Source organism: Euleptes europaea, chromosome 4 (genome assembly GCF_029931775.1).
Source record: "Euleptes europaea isolate rEulEur1 chromosome 4, rEulEur1.hap1, whole genome shotgun sequence".
In the NCBI taxonomy this organism is placed as follows: Eukaryota; Metazoa; Chordata; class Lepidosauria; order Squamata; family Sphaerodactylidae; genus Euleptes; species Euleptes europaea.
The window spans coordinates 21,578,780-21,592,011 of record NC_079315.1 but is presented as its reverse complement, the minus strand read 5'-3'; the positions used below and the strand labels follow the sequence as shown (position 1 = coordinate 21,592,011).

The 13,232-nt window shown below is 46.1% G+C and overlaps 1 protein-coding gene across 1 annotated transcript in view; it reads right to left on the bottom strand.

The window, feature by feature from the left end:
• Positions 1-285: 285 nt before the first annotated feature.
• Positions 286-13,232, bottom strand: part of HOOK3 (hook microtubule tethering protein 3) — a 74,287-nt gene continuing 61,340 nt past the window's right edge. The window contains exons 17-22 of the mRNA XM_056848065.1: positions 9,823-9,857; positions 8,720-8,802; positions 4,973-5,073; positions 2,283-2,387; positions 871-942; positions 286-501 (exon numbers count right to left, since the gene is read on the bottom strand). Coding sequence (XP_056704043.1) covers positions 361-501; positions 871-942; positions 2,283-2,387; positions 4,973-5,073; positions 8,720-8,802; positions 9,823-9,857 — 537 coding nt within the window. The 3' untranslated portion in view covers positions 286-360. The remainder of the gene's footprint in view (positions 502-870; positions 943-2,282; positions 2,388-4,972; positions 5,074-8,719; positions 8,803-9,822; positions 9,858-13,232) is intronic.

The window sequence follows — 13,232 nt, the reverse complement described above, 5'->3', positions numbered from 1 at the left end:
ACGGCGTCTTTCTCCAACAGAAAACTTCCAGGTCTGCTACCCAGTCCTCATCGGTTCGGGGAGACACAGAGAAGGGGAAGGTCTATATGCAGGGAGGGGATTAATGATTACGCTCCACTAGGTATCTTTTGATGTTTTGGCACATTAAAAGGCAAAAAAAAAAAGTGGAGGAAAATTAAAAACTTTGAGAGGAGTGGTGTGTTTTTTTAAAGCCTTCCTGAAAAGTAGAAGTTAGTTGTAGGAGCAAGGGAAGACAAATACAGGAGAGGATGCTGGCGAGGTTTCCTGAAATGCTGTCCCTTGCCACACAAGTGGGTCTTGATCCCAGGATGGCTTCCTATCAAAAGGCAATGCTTCCCTCTACCTTGCCGTGGCTGGCTGGACGTGGCCTGGATAAGCTCTTCTCGTGCTGGTGGCTTGCCTTTGTCTAGCCAGGAAGGACTGTCCGGAACCCGTGCTGGCAAGTCTGTCTTCTGCTGCTTTTTTATGAAGAGTCATCCCCTGTGGAGTGGAAACAGGCAAGCACGCGTTTGGCTGACTTCCCATCATGCAGATTGACCGGGCTGCTCTGTCCCTATCTGTGCCCCCCATTCATAAACCTGGATTGAGAGTACCGATTCTCCCCATTTTGCTCTAACCACCACCCCCATCAAACTGAAGACTGTAAACTAATGATCCTCCCAACCCCCCCCCCAAAACTAATAAATGTCTCCAGTAACCAAGGGAATTTCCGAAACCGACTCCAAAACCGACTCTACCCTTGTTCAGAAAAGCAGAGATTTTTTTCAAAAACACCACAGACCCGAGCAGTATTTTGCGCTTCACCTTGGGCTGCATTTTGAAGGCTTGCATTGGCTTCAGTATACTTACCATGTTGTACCAGGCACTGACGATGTATTTTTCTTCTGTTTCTCTTTGAGTCTTTGTTTTTTCAAATTCTTTCTAATTAGGAAAAAGCACATCAAATTCTTTGGATTATTTGACACGCATGTTTTTTTAAAATCAGCTTTTAAAATAGGGCTGCTGGTTAAGCGTCTAACAATTTAACCACCCCTTTTAATGGAATTAAAGAAATTATTGCCCCAGTCTTGGCTACCTCACCAAGTCACTCAGACCTGTTTTCCTTGGGGTAGACCCTACTCCTATCCTACCACTCCACTGAGGAAAGTTTATTTATTAATTCATGTATGTATTAAAATATTTATACCCCACCTTTCCTTCTGGCTCAATTTTGAAGTCTTCCTCAAGTCTAAGAAGGCTTCCTTGAATTCTACTGGAGGAAGAGCCACTCAGAATTGTTGGATCCACCCCCTTGTTTCTTTCTGGGGGTGATTATGAAGACGGAGCCCCTGTCTCCCTTCAGTAATACAACCGAGCTTTTCTGGGTTTGGCCAGATACTCAGACACAACAAAGCCAAATAAAGCTTTATTGAGAAAAGATTTAGAAAAAAAGATTTAAAAGCACCAGTTACAGTTCTGTAGCAATAAGCAGCAAAAGAAAATAACAAAGCTAACTCACTAAATGCATACTGGGAATCTTTCACAGCACAGATGATACTTGAGGCCTGAGGTATCTAGAGCATAATACAAAGTCTTTCTGGCAGCATAACAGGAAGGAGGAAAAGATAGGATAAGGAAAGGGATATCTAACTTCTGAATAGCTACTTCTTAAGGAAAAGCTGACCTCAAACAGGTGACCTCTAGCTACCAATCACTGAAGAAGAGTGGGTTTTTATATGCCGACTTTATCTACCTTTTAAGGAGAATCAAACCAGTTTACAATCTCCTTCCCTTCCTCTCCCTACAACAGACACCTTGAGAGGTAGGTGGGGCTGAGAGAGTTCAGAGAGAACTGTGACTAGCCCAAGGTCACCCAGCTGGCTTCATGTGGAGGAGTGGGGATACTAACCCGGTCCACCAGATTAGAGTCCACTGCTCATGTGGAGGAGTGGGGAATCAAACCCGGATCTCCAGATTAGAGTCCATCGCTCTTAACCACTACACCACGCTGGCTCCTTTGAAGCTTCTAGGTGCCGAGAACAGGCTAACCCCTCCCAACCAGACATTCCAGGGAAGAAGCAAGTACCCCTCCAACTGAAGTTCCCAGCTGGAGCTAATAAACCAGATAAGGTTTGGACTCACTGTGCAACTGGGACATCCACACATTCACCATGGTTAGGACTGCATCAAGGGACATTTTAAAACCCCGACTGCAAGGTTACTGCTGTAAGTGTTTCCGATTGGGAGCCTCAGGTGGAGAAGACCAAAGCCAACCAAGTTACCTCTAAAGAATGGTACATCCTGTCACGTTCCTGCAGCTGATTCTTTAGAGCCTGGATCTCTGGTCCTGAGCCCTGGTTCTGCTTGGGGTCTAAGGTACGGATAACCTGTAAGGGGCAAGAATCACACGTGTGGATCAAAGTGCTGAAAGCATATACACATGGAAGCCTTCAGCATAGGAAGCAATGAAGTAGCTTCAATAGGAAGTGAACACATTTAAAATTTGAAGTTGTTAAAGCTCGTGACAAACTTCTGCCTTTATTGGCCAGCTGACTGTCTACAGCCCAAAATTTTCCAGACCCTCTTTTGGTCAGTAACCTGTTTACCAGTGTGTCAATTCCTTCATATTGACCACCTTACAGTAAAAGCTCAAAGAGACTCCGTGACCACTCTATGGTTAGAACTGGAGCTCCCAAACCTATAATCTATTATATTTCAATTTGTCATTAAATTTCTGTACTCCCTCTTTGAGCTATCAACAGCTCCTGGTATGTTTCAGTCATTATTCTCAGATATCTCTGTGTCCACCAGGACTAGTAGGTTAGGCAAAAGATTTGCCCTTCCAGTAGAGTGACTGAAAGCTGCAACGAATAGTATTCGGAAACCAAGCTGTAAACAATTACAAAACAAGATCTTAAATTAGGATTGGTCCTTAGTGTTTAAGGATGCAAATCGTAAATGTTCACCTCACTTCTTCCAGATACCCTTTCACAGAACTTTTTCCTTGCCAGACTATTTCCGCTGGTTATAAATCCATACATTTAGATGAACTTTCTTTTAGCAAGGTATAATGCCTTAGACTCAGCTGAGACACAATGGAGATACAATAACATTACTGCAGAAGAAAGCAAAAGCCCATTTTGTCTGGATCAAGTAGTCTCCCTAGCCCACATTGTTTTAGCACATTCACAAAATAATACTGCATGAAAAAATATATATTACTCCCTGGATAAAACAGCTAATGACACTTTCTGAGAAGTGGATGCTGCGTTATCTCCTGTCAAATAGATCAGTGAATTGCGTGAGAGATGTGGCAACTTTTCTCTTTATGGCATCAAGAATTTTTTTTTTCATCTCCCCGCCTTTTTAAGAGTGAAATGGTAGATGAATAGCTAATGGCTGATAAATTTAGAGAAAGGAAATAAAAGGGGGAAGCTCAAAGAGTATGCTAATCAAGTGCTAGAAATGCTCCTCCTTCCTGCTAGGCCAATCCAGAGGTGTAAAGTGGCCTCCATTCTTCTTCCACCCAAAGTGGAGGTGTGGCTTCTTTGTTCAAGGTTGCCTCCATTTCCACCAAGGGTTAAACCTTGACGTGACTACACGTCGTGAGACCGGCAGCCCTTTAACGGTTTCACTTGTTTGTTAAGCACCTGTCCTCCCAGCCGATCCCAACTGTAGAAATCTGCCAGAAAGCTTTAAATGTCACTGATCATTTGCACAGCAAGCTTTCTCTCTCAGAGCTGATCAGAGCTTTGGCATGCCTCGCTGGCTTCTATTCTGAAGAAACAGGCAGCCGACACCACCTTCCTAGAACACCTTGAACGAAGCATTGTAATTCAGAGTAAATGTTTGTACTCTCCTGGCCAAACCAGTCGAGCACCATTCAGTGGAAGTAGACGGTGTTTTTACTACTTAAAAACAAAACAAAAACAAAAAAATTCTGCTATGTTTAGAAGTTCTCTGATTATTATTTTTTACTATAAGTTTCAAATACATTCTGATTTCCTTTTGTCATAAATCCTTTGGAAACGCTTTGATTTAGAATGCCTGGAGATCTACCTAGGTAAGACTTCAGTTATGCTATCAGGATAAGCTAAAATAACTCTGGAGTTCCTCAGCACTTATAATAAGGTAACTAATAAGTGTCCTCAGGAGCCTGGTGAACAGCTGAACTAGCAGGTTCTATAGGTTTTTGCCTTCTGACTTGACCAGGAAAAGGAGTTAGAGATACAAGGCAGATATCAAGGCTAGGAAGAACTCTGCATGTGCTCATGGACTCATTCTCCCTACCTATCTCATGGGGTGCAACTAGCTTAATTTCCCCAAAAGCATTAACAATAAATGTTTGGGGGAACTGCAAAAAGAAACCCTTTTTTGTGTGTTTATGGGGTGGTTTGCCATTGCCCTCCCTAGTCATCCACACTTTACCCCCAGCAAGCTGGGTGCTCATTTTACCGACCTCAGAAGGATGGAAGGCTGAGTCAACCTTGAGCCAGCTACCTGAAACTAACTTCCATTGGGATCGAACTCAAGTTGCAAGCAGACCTTTGACTGGAGTACTGCAGCTTACCACTCTGCGCCATGGGGCTCAGTGGGAGACCCCATGTTTTATTTGAAAAACGCCTGTGCATATCGAAACCATTTGCTTATCAGGTACAATATGCAGAAGTATGGAACGGGCCAGGTTCACGTAAACGTGGGTCCCCACAACCTACATATTCACTTCTATATATGGCAAGAGGAAGGAGGAATGTGTGAAGAAACCGATGCAAGCTCAAGGCACCAGACACAGAGTTAACGGAAAACAGTAACATCCAAATAGTCCAATGTGCAGCCAGAAATCACAGCTGGGGAGGGAATTAACGCAAGTCTCTATATGATGTTAATACCATCAGGGCAATTTATTAGGCTTTGGAGAGAGAACAAGTTGCAGCTCTCTAAGTGACATACGAGCAGAGCACAAAATACTTACGCTTTTGGCCTTTTCCAAGTACTTTTTGTACCGCTCTTCCATTTGCTTCATTTCTTCTTCTTTTTTCCGTAAAGCTTCTTGTAATTCTTCTATCTTGAGGGCTTTGCAAGGAGAAAAAGTCTACATTTCAGAATAATGCGGATCCTGAAAGCCACAGCATGCTGCTCTAATCAAATAGCCTGTTCAGTTACACCAGTGGTCGGCAAACCGCGGCTCCCGAGCCGCATGCGGCTCTTTGGCGCCTTGAGTGCGGCTCTCGGTCGGGTGACCGGAGAGGTGGCAACGGCTGTCGTCGCCTCCGCTGTGCGAATGAACTGAGCCTCTCCTCCCACCGCTGCTGCTCGCCCGCTCTGGCCGAGAGACGCTCGCCGCAGCCCTCCCTCCCCCCCCCCCAGTGTTGCTCAATCCCCTCAGGCAGGCCTGGGCAGAGCGGGCGGGCGTCCACACATGCGCGAGGAGAGAGGTGCGGGGACCCATCACCCGACCGACAGCCACGCGAGGTCCCCGAACCTGCTGGGAATCCTGGCTCAGGCTGTCTTGTTGAGGACGCGCTCGTGCCCCCTCCCCCCGCGCCTCTCCTGGCCAGGGCGGAGGAGCACAGCAAGACGAGGGGCCGCACCAGAGCCTCCTGCCTCCCTCCAGCCCCGCGGGGCAGCTACCAAGAGCGGCTGGATGGGCTGCTGCGCCCTTGCAACATGCAGCGACCCCCCAACCCACCCACCGCAGGTGCGCGCCCGGGTTTGCTCAAGTGGCCGCGCCCCACTGGCTTCTCTTGGAAGCGGCGGTCGCATTCCCTGGTTCCCACCTGCTGCGCCATTGAGGCTTGTCCGGGCCCGGATGCCGAGCCGGGGCTGGGGTGGGCAGGCTGGACCCCGTCCCCGGGGCAGCCCTAGACCCCCTCCCCGGCGGAGAGGAGGCGGCGGCAGCGGAGGTGCATTGCGGAGGCTTTGCCTCTCTAAACGCACATTTTCCCCAGCCTAATTCTCAAAGCTCAAAAATAAGCCCCCATGCAGAGTTTTGAGAATTCAGATGGGGAAAACGTATATCTACAGAGCGGCAAATCCAAGGCAAAACCTCCCATGCGTTTTCGCCCCAAAGGTCACCCAGGGAACTTCACAGCCACCTCGAACTCAGGTCGCGCCAGAAAAACACGGGCTGGTCCGGAGCGGACTGGCCCGGGCCCTTCCCTTCCAGACAGGCATGGGGCCGACCTCTGCTGCAGCAACGCCCCGGGGCCAACTCCGGGTCGAGCTCATTTGCGCCTCTCTCCGCCCAGGTTCCTACTTTCCCCCCGTCCCTCCCTCGATGCTCCTCCCCTTCCCTCGCCACGCTGCAGGGCCGGGAGCGCTCCGGGGCCGCCAGTCACTCCACCTCCTCTCTGGAGTGAAGGAAAAGTCCGCCGCGCTTTCTCAACGCTCTCCGGTCGGCTTCATCCCTTACCCCGCGCTCCGGCTCAAGGCTTGCGTCTCCCCCCATCTAGCTTTGGAAAGTGCGCGTCTGCACTCAATCACATGGCACGTTAAGCAATGCTCCAAAGATGGTGGTAGCGGCGGCCGGAGGGGGAGGCGTTGGTGGTCGGGTGCTACAGAGCAGCGGGCTGGAAGTTTTGTGAGCGACCGGTGGCACCGGGTGCTGGTGAGCCTGAGCCACGAGGCGCTGGTGCTGAGCGGCGAGGAGGGAGCTGCCGCTTGGCATGCAGAAGGTCCCAGGTTCAATCCCCGGCATCTCCTGTTAGGTGGCTCTCAAAAGAAATCTCAATCGTTGTACTGTTGATATTTGGCTCTGTTGACTAAGGAGTGTGCTGACCACTGAGTTACACAAAGGCAGATCATGAGAGGGAGGGCACCTTGGCCATCTTCGGGGCATGGAGTAGGGGTCACTGGGGGTGTGGGGGGGGACACGTAGTTTGGAATTTCCTGCATTGTGCAGTGGGTTGGACTAAATGACCCTGATCTGATTCCTACCACACAAGTTACAGCCTGCCTGTGTTTCTAAGCAAGCAGGCATGTTTTTTGCAAAGTAAATGCACACTCATAAGATCAGGATTCTGGATTTTACACATACCCAGCAACCCTCATAGTACAAATTCAAGGAACACTTATTTAATTTATTTGTTTGATTCATTTATACCCCAAGGTGGCTTAAATCATTTTAAGGGCACCCTAGGCGGCTTAAATCATTTTCCTCTCCTTCATTTTATTCTCAAAACAACCCTGTGAGGTAGGTTAAGCTGAGAAAGGGTGATTGGTCCAAGGTGAGTTCCATAACACGATTGGGGATTTGAACCTGGGTCTCCCAGATACTCGTCCAGCACTCTTAACCACTATACCACACTGGCTCTCACTGATGTCAGTAATAACATCTGAACAGTGCTTTTGTGTGTTCTGCCTGGGTCCTGGCATGCCAATGGGACAGGGCCAGAGGCAAAAAACCAAAGGGTGGAAGTCACAGAACTCTAGGCCCGTGGATCTTAGCCTGTGGCCAGTGCCTGTGACCTTCCACAAGAAGGCTCACTGCATAAAGGTCTGACTCGAGATGTAGTTGGTTATTTTTGTTCAGTTTAGGAGCCCCGTGGCGCAGAGTGGTAAGCGGCAGTACTGCAGTCAAAAGCTCTGCTCAGTACTGCAGTCAAAAGCTCTGAGTTCGATCCCGACGGAAGTCGGTCTCAAGTAGCCGGCTCAAGGTTGACTCAGCCTTCCATCCTTCCGAGGTCGGTAAAATGAGTACCCAGCTTGCTGGGGGTAAAGTGTAGACGACTGGCGAAGGCAGTGGCAAATCACCCCATAAATATAGTCTGCCTAGTCAATGTCAGGATGTGACGTCACCCCATGGGTTAGTAATGACCCAGTGCTTGCACAGGGGAAGACCTTTATCTTATTTAAATAGCTTTTTGCCATCAAGTCCAACCCCCTGCACAATGCAGGAAATTCACAACTACTTCCCTTTATTTAAAAGCATTAAAATAGCACAATGGCATTTCCTGAGGTTGATAACTATAACCACATACCAAACGTGTTTCGGCCTATAGGGCCTTCATCAGTGGATAATTGAAACCCTTGTTAAGACTGCACACATTTACAGAAATAAATTAATAAATACATATACAAACAGTTCAAACCCAACCAGGCATGTGCATGGCTTGTAAAATCTATTCCCAATTACTCAAACATCTGGTCAGATAGGTTCTAGTTGTAATACTGGTTAGTATATGTCTCTCATATGCCTGGTTGGGTTTGAACTGTTTGTATATGTATTTATTAATTTATTTCTGTAAATGTGTGCAGTCTTAACAAGGGTTTCAATTAACCACTGATGAAGGCCCTACAAACCAGACTGTGCCATAATTATTCCCTGCCATCCAGCCCTTAATAGAATAAAATGGGCTGTCTCCTTCTAGATTGCTTGGTCCCGTGAGCACAAACAGTGGGGTGAATTTTAATCAAAGAAATTCTTTAAGAACCAGGTGCAATCCAGCTTCATACAAATTAACAGGAGCATTGCCGTCGGTATCAATAAATTGGGCTGACTATTAATCCTCATCATAATACACGGTGAACGAAAACATTAGTTTTGAGCAACTACATTTATTGCAAATTACTGCACTGTCCATATAAAGCCATGTTTTGGGCTCAGCTTTTTAGCTTTAAACACACACACACACACACACACACACACACACACTGCTTTTAAGATTACCCAAATTAAAAAGAAGTTCCCAATTACAATATGAAACAGAAAACTACTCACAACTGTTGTTATATCGAGGTTCTAGATCTTCAATGATTGCACGTTTTTTCTGTAGCTCATTATTAGCTTCGTGCAGCTTTTCGCTAGGGAAAAAATAATAAAAAGACTTAAGACTACAGAATATAGCAAATATGGATATGACGAAGATCAAGCATCTCCATCTGTTTGTAAAATATAAACTGCAGGCTTGTGCAGCTTCAGCTTCCATTGGGGCCACAAGGCATCAGGCCCTGCAGTTTGCGTGTTACAGATGGACATTATCTTTGCTACACCCATTTTTGTCCTCTTATTCTACATTTTAGGGATAGATAAGACAAATAGATAGAATTTCAGATGCCTACAGATGGAATTAATGAAACAAAATGCCACAAATACCTACCACAAAATAAGCCTTGCTGAACTTCAGCGGACTCTCTTAAGGCTTGCCTGCCACCCACTCTATTCTCTTTTAGGCACCCAGCCAAACCATTTCTTTTTTACCCAGGCTTTTAACTAAGGAGGGTGATCTTTTAAAATTGCCATTTCCTTTTCTGTTTTAGGTTGTTTTTATGTTTTAAGGCGGCTAATACATGTTTTGTCCTGACTTGGATGGCCCAGGCTAGCTTGATATCATGAGATCTCAGCAACTAAGCAGCGTCGGCTCTGGTTAGTGCTTGGGTGGGAGACCACCAAGGAATATCAGGGTCAATCTGCAGAGGAAGGCAATACCTCTGCTAGTCTCTTGTCTTGAAAATCCTCCTGGGTTGCTGTAAGTCAGCTGTGACTTGATGGCACTTTAGATACACACACAATACATGTTTTAAATAAATTAAAGAAAAATGATAAACAAACAAATAAATAAATAATGTTCTGGTTTGTTTTTATTGCCTGTTATTAGTATTGCTTTACCTGTGAGCTACCTCAAGAAGGTCTTTAGAGAGGCAGCCTATACATTTTCTAAACAAATCAATAAATTATAGAAATGGTTTACATTCAAGCGTTTCCAGCCTCTATATTATCTTCATATATTTAGCAGCTTAACTGCTTACTGTTGTCCATAAAACAGCTTTTTTTAACTATTTGGATTAAAAATAGTAAGGCAGTTTTTTCCTTTCATTACTTACAGGTGTTCATCAAGTTTCTTCTTCAGAATGACAGACTGTAAAATAAAAGAGAGGGGAAAGGGGGTTAAGAGGAGGCATTCACTGTGTTATAGAAAGCTGAGCATGGAGCTGAAAGTCATACGCAAATGCACATAACAAAATCCCAGTGATCACATTGGTCAGACATGTGGTAGGGGGTGATTTGGGGGCAGCTCTTAACATCTTTGAGAATTTCATTTCTAGAATGAATACGGATGCAATCAGAAGTCCGGTTGACGCAGCAGCCCCGGAACGAGGCCCTAAGCACCCCAAAACCATTTTGTGGCAACTGCTCACTCGCCCTTCTGGCAGCTGAACTGGGCGATGAGTGACCGGCAGCGGTTCTCACTGCTGGGAGCCAAACCCATGGTGGGGAGGCCAAGGAGAGGGGCTGGCATGGCTAGCAGCTGCTCTAGATGCATGCAAACTTTGGTTTGTGTGGAGCCACCTGCCAAAACTCAGAGGAAGGGGCCTGAAAGCCAAACAAAAGTCCATCACGGCATATATAATTAGTGCCACGAGGATGATATGACAGCTGCCTGGGGAGGGCGAGATAAAAATCCAAATAATAAATATAATATAAATGTGGATCTACAGAGGCAGTCTACCTGTGACCACAGGCCATAATAGCTAGAGGCATGATTTTCCCATTAAAGATTTTTGACCTTATTCACACAAGGTTCCCAAGCACAAAAAGCCTAAACATGGGCAGGCAAATGGGGGCAGGTCACAGAGCTAAACAAAGCACTAACCTAACCAGGCACAGAAATTTGTTTTTTCTTCATTTATACTCTACATGCACTTGCCAATACCACTTTTGAAGGGGAAGCTGCCATGGCTCAGTGGTAGAGCATCTGCTTGGCATGCAGAAGGTCCCAGGTTCAATCCCCAGCATCTCCAGTTAAAGGGACCAGGCAAGTAGGTGATGTGAAAGACCTCTACTTGGGACCTGGAGAGCTGCTGCTGGTCTGAGCAGACAATACTGACTTTGATGGACCAAGGGTCTGATTCAGAATAAGGCAGCTTCATGTGTTTGAGATCCACGGCACATGCTACAGAACTTCCTACGTGAAGTCCACACATGAAAGTCAAGCTTGTATTACCATCAGCTGTGTGTCTGTGTATACACACATGGAATGGCCATGCACACGCACCTGCAGCAGTCTTTCATAAGTTCTGTTTCACACACTGCCACCTACATAAGGATTGTGTGCTAATTCCTACAAAAATGACTTCATTTAGGAACTTTATAGTGTCTGAAGCTGCCCAGGAATATGGATGAGGCCTGGTTTCGAAGGCCAGATTACGATTTGCGACATAGGGAGAACTTGTAAACACACCCCAATACATTAAAAATTAAATGTGGAGTGCAGACCTCAGACTGTTAAAAAAAAGTTATAATTTTTTTTACACCATAGCCTTCTGTTTCCATTGACTTCAGTTTTTACAGATTTCAATCTTGTTTCTTTGCAGATGTTTTCTTCTGTTCCTAAGGAAGCATGCAAACAAACTGCCCGAAGCGTTGCCACAATGATGACACAGAGAAAAATAATTTGTTACGTGTGCAACTGAGCTTTTAAACCACAGATGGAGAATGCATGTGTGTGTGTGCGCGTGTGTGAAACATTAGCATGAACAACTTTTAATCAGTTTACAACTTCTCTTACAAATTCTCTTACAAAGAACCCCAAATTGGGCACTGACTGATTCAGAGCAGGGTGAAGTAAAGAGGAAGCCATACTCACAATAGCCTTGAGCAGAAACCCATGCCAAGAAACAGAGATGGACAGATTAGTACGAAGCAAAACAGCAGCCAACAGAAGAAACTATTTTAGCGTCCTTCTGATGAGGAAAACATTTAAAGCTAGGCACTCTCAGAGCATGCACACGGATGTCTCTTTCTGCGCTCTCTACGGTTCCTTCCTCCCGTCTCGTCAACCTAGAGAGCTCTGAAAAGCTATCACAAATGTATTTCAGGTACAAGAATGAATGCTCCCACTCAAAGCAAAGGCTACAAGACATCATCTTCAGAAAAACAGAAAGGAAGAAAGAAACAAAAGGGGGTGGGAAGCAGCAAGCACACAAATTTGACTTAGTTATTGGAAAGCTGGCGCCGGGTCAGTTTTCCTGTGTGGTCCAGGAGGTTTTGATCAGACTGTATGCAAAAGCTATTAAGCTATTAGATGAGCTGCTGTATAACAGTACCTAACAATAATACAGAAAAACAAAATGCCATTTTTATTACGCTGATCACCAGTGCCGTGCTCCTGGTTTTTTTGTTATTAAATGGGAGCTCAACACTTTGGCATTGAACAGTGGCTGGCTGTACAACATGCTCATCCAAAAGTGTTAACATGGGGGTTCACACTCTTCATTCAGCACTTGTGAGATGGTGGTCCTGAAGGGGGGGGGGTCTGGACTCAGTCCTCTCCCCATCTTCTTCCTCCAGCGAGGACTGAGGCTCTCAGAATCAATGCTATCAATCCTCTGGGGGGATGGGGGGAATTCCATGCATAGCCTGTAATCAGGGGCTTACAGTGATCCTATCAGGTGGGCTCCACTCTTAAATGGTAGCAAGGTGGAAGAGTTCACAGGATTATACATAACACAGAGAGAACCTACAAACAGCCTTGAGTGCCAAGGAGTCAATTTAGGCAATGTTTCAAGTAGCCGGCTCAAGGTTGACTCAGCTTTTCATCCTCGTGAGGTCGGTAAAATGAGTACCCAGCTTGCTCAGGGTAAAGCAATGGCAAACTTAGTCTGCCTAGTAAACGTTGTGAAGTGACATCACCCCATGGGTCAGTAATGACCCGGTGCTTGCACAGGGCACTACCATTACCTTTTTAAGCTATCCAGAAGGCAGTCATTTTAACGTTCAAGTACCTGAAGCTACACTCGGCATGGCAACAGGTGGTTTGCAGAATGACTGTGGTCGCTACCTGGCTCTCCAGGTACAAACGCTTTTCTCCCCCTTTCCTCCACTTCCCCCCAGAATTAGCACATCGGTTGACTTGAGCACAAGGTTCATTCCATCTGCCTTTCCTTCCGAGAAGGAAGGGCTAGGCTGCTCTAGGCCAGGGAGTTGGAAAAACCAACCTCTGGACTGGGGCGCCCTGGGCTGATAGAAGAAAGAACAGAATGCATAAAGGAGATAAGCGTTCTTTTAGAACAGTCTGGTTTGTTCTTCCTACTGGCCTGACCTTGAAGAAATCTGGGCAAGGAAGGAGACCCAGTCTGGAGAGCATTAGTCTCCCTGGCCTTGTCTCTCTCTTCCCTCCCTCTTCGTTACTCTCTCTTGTCCAACCATGGACAGCAAGACAAGAGCATAGCATAGCAGCAAGCCTATCAACCTCCTTTTTGGCTGGCATGCTTCAATCTCTGCCTGACCATTC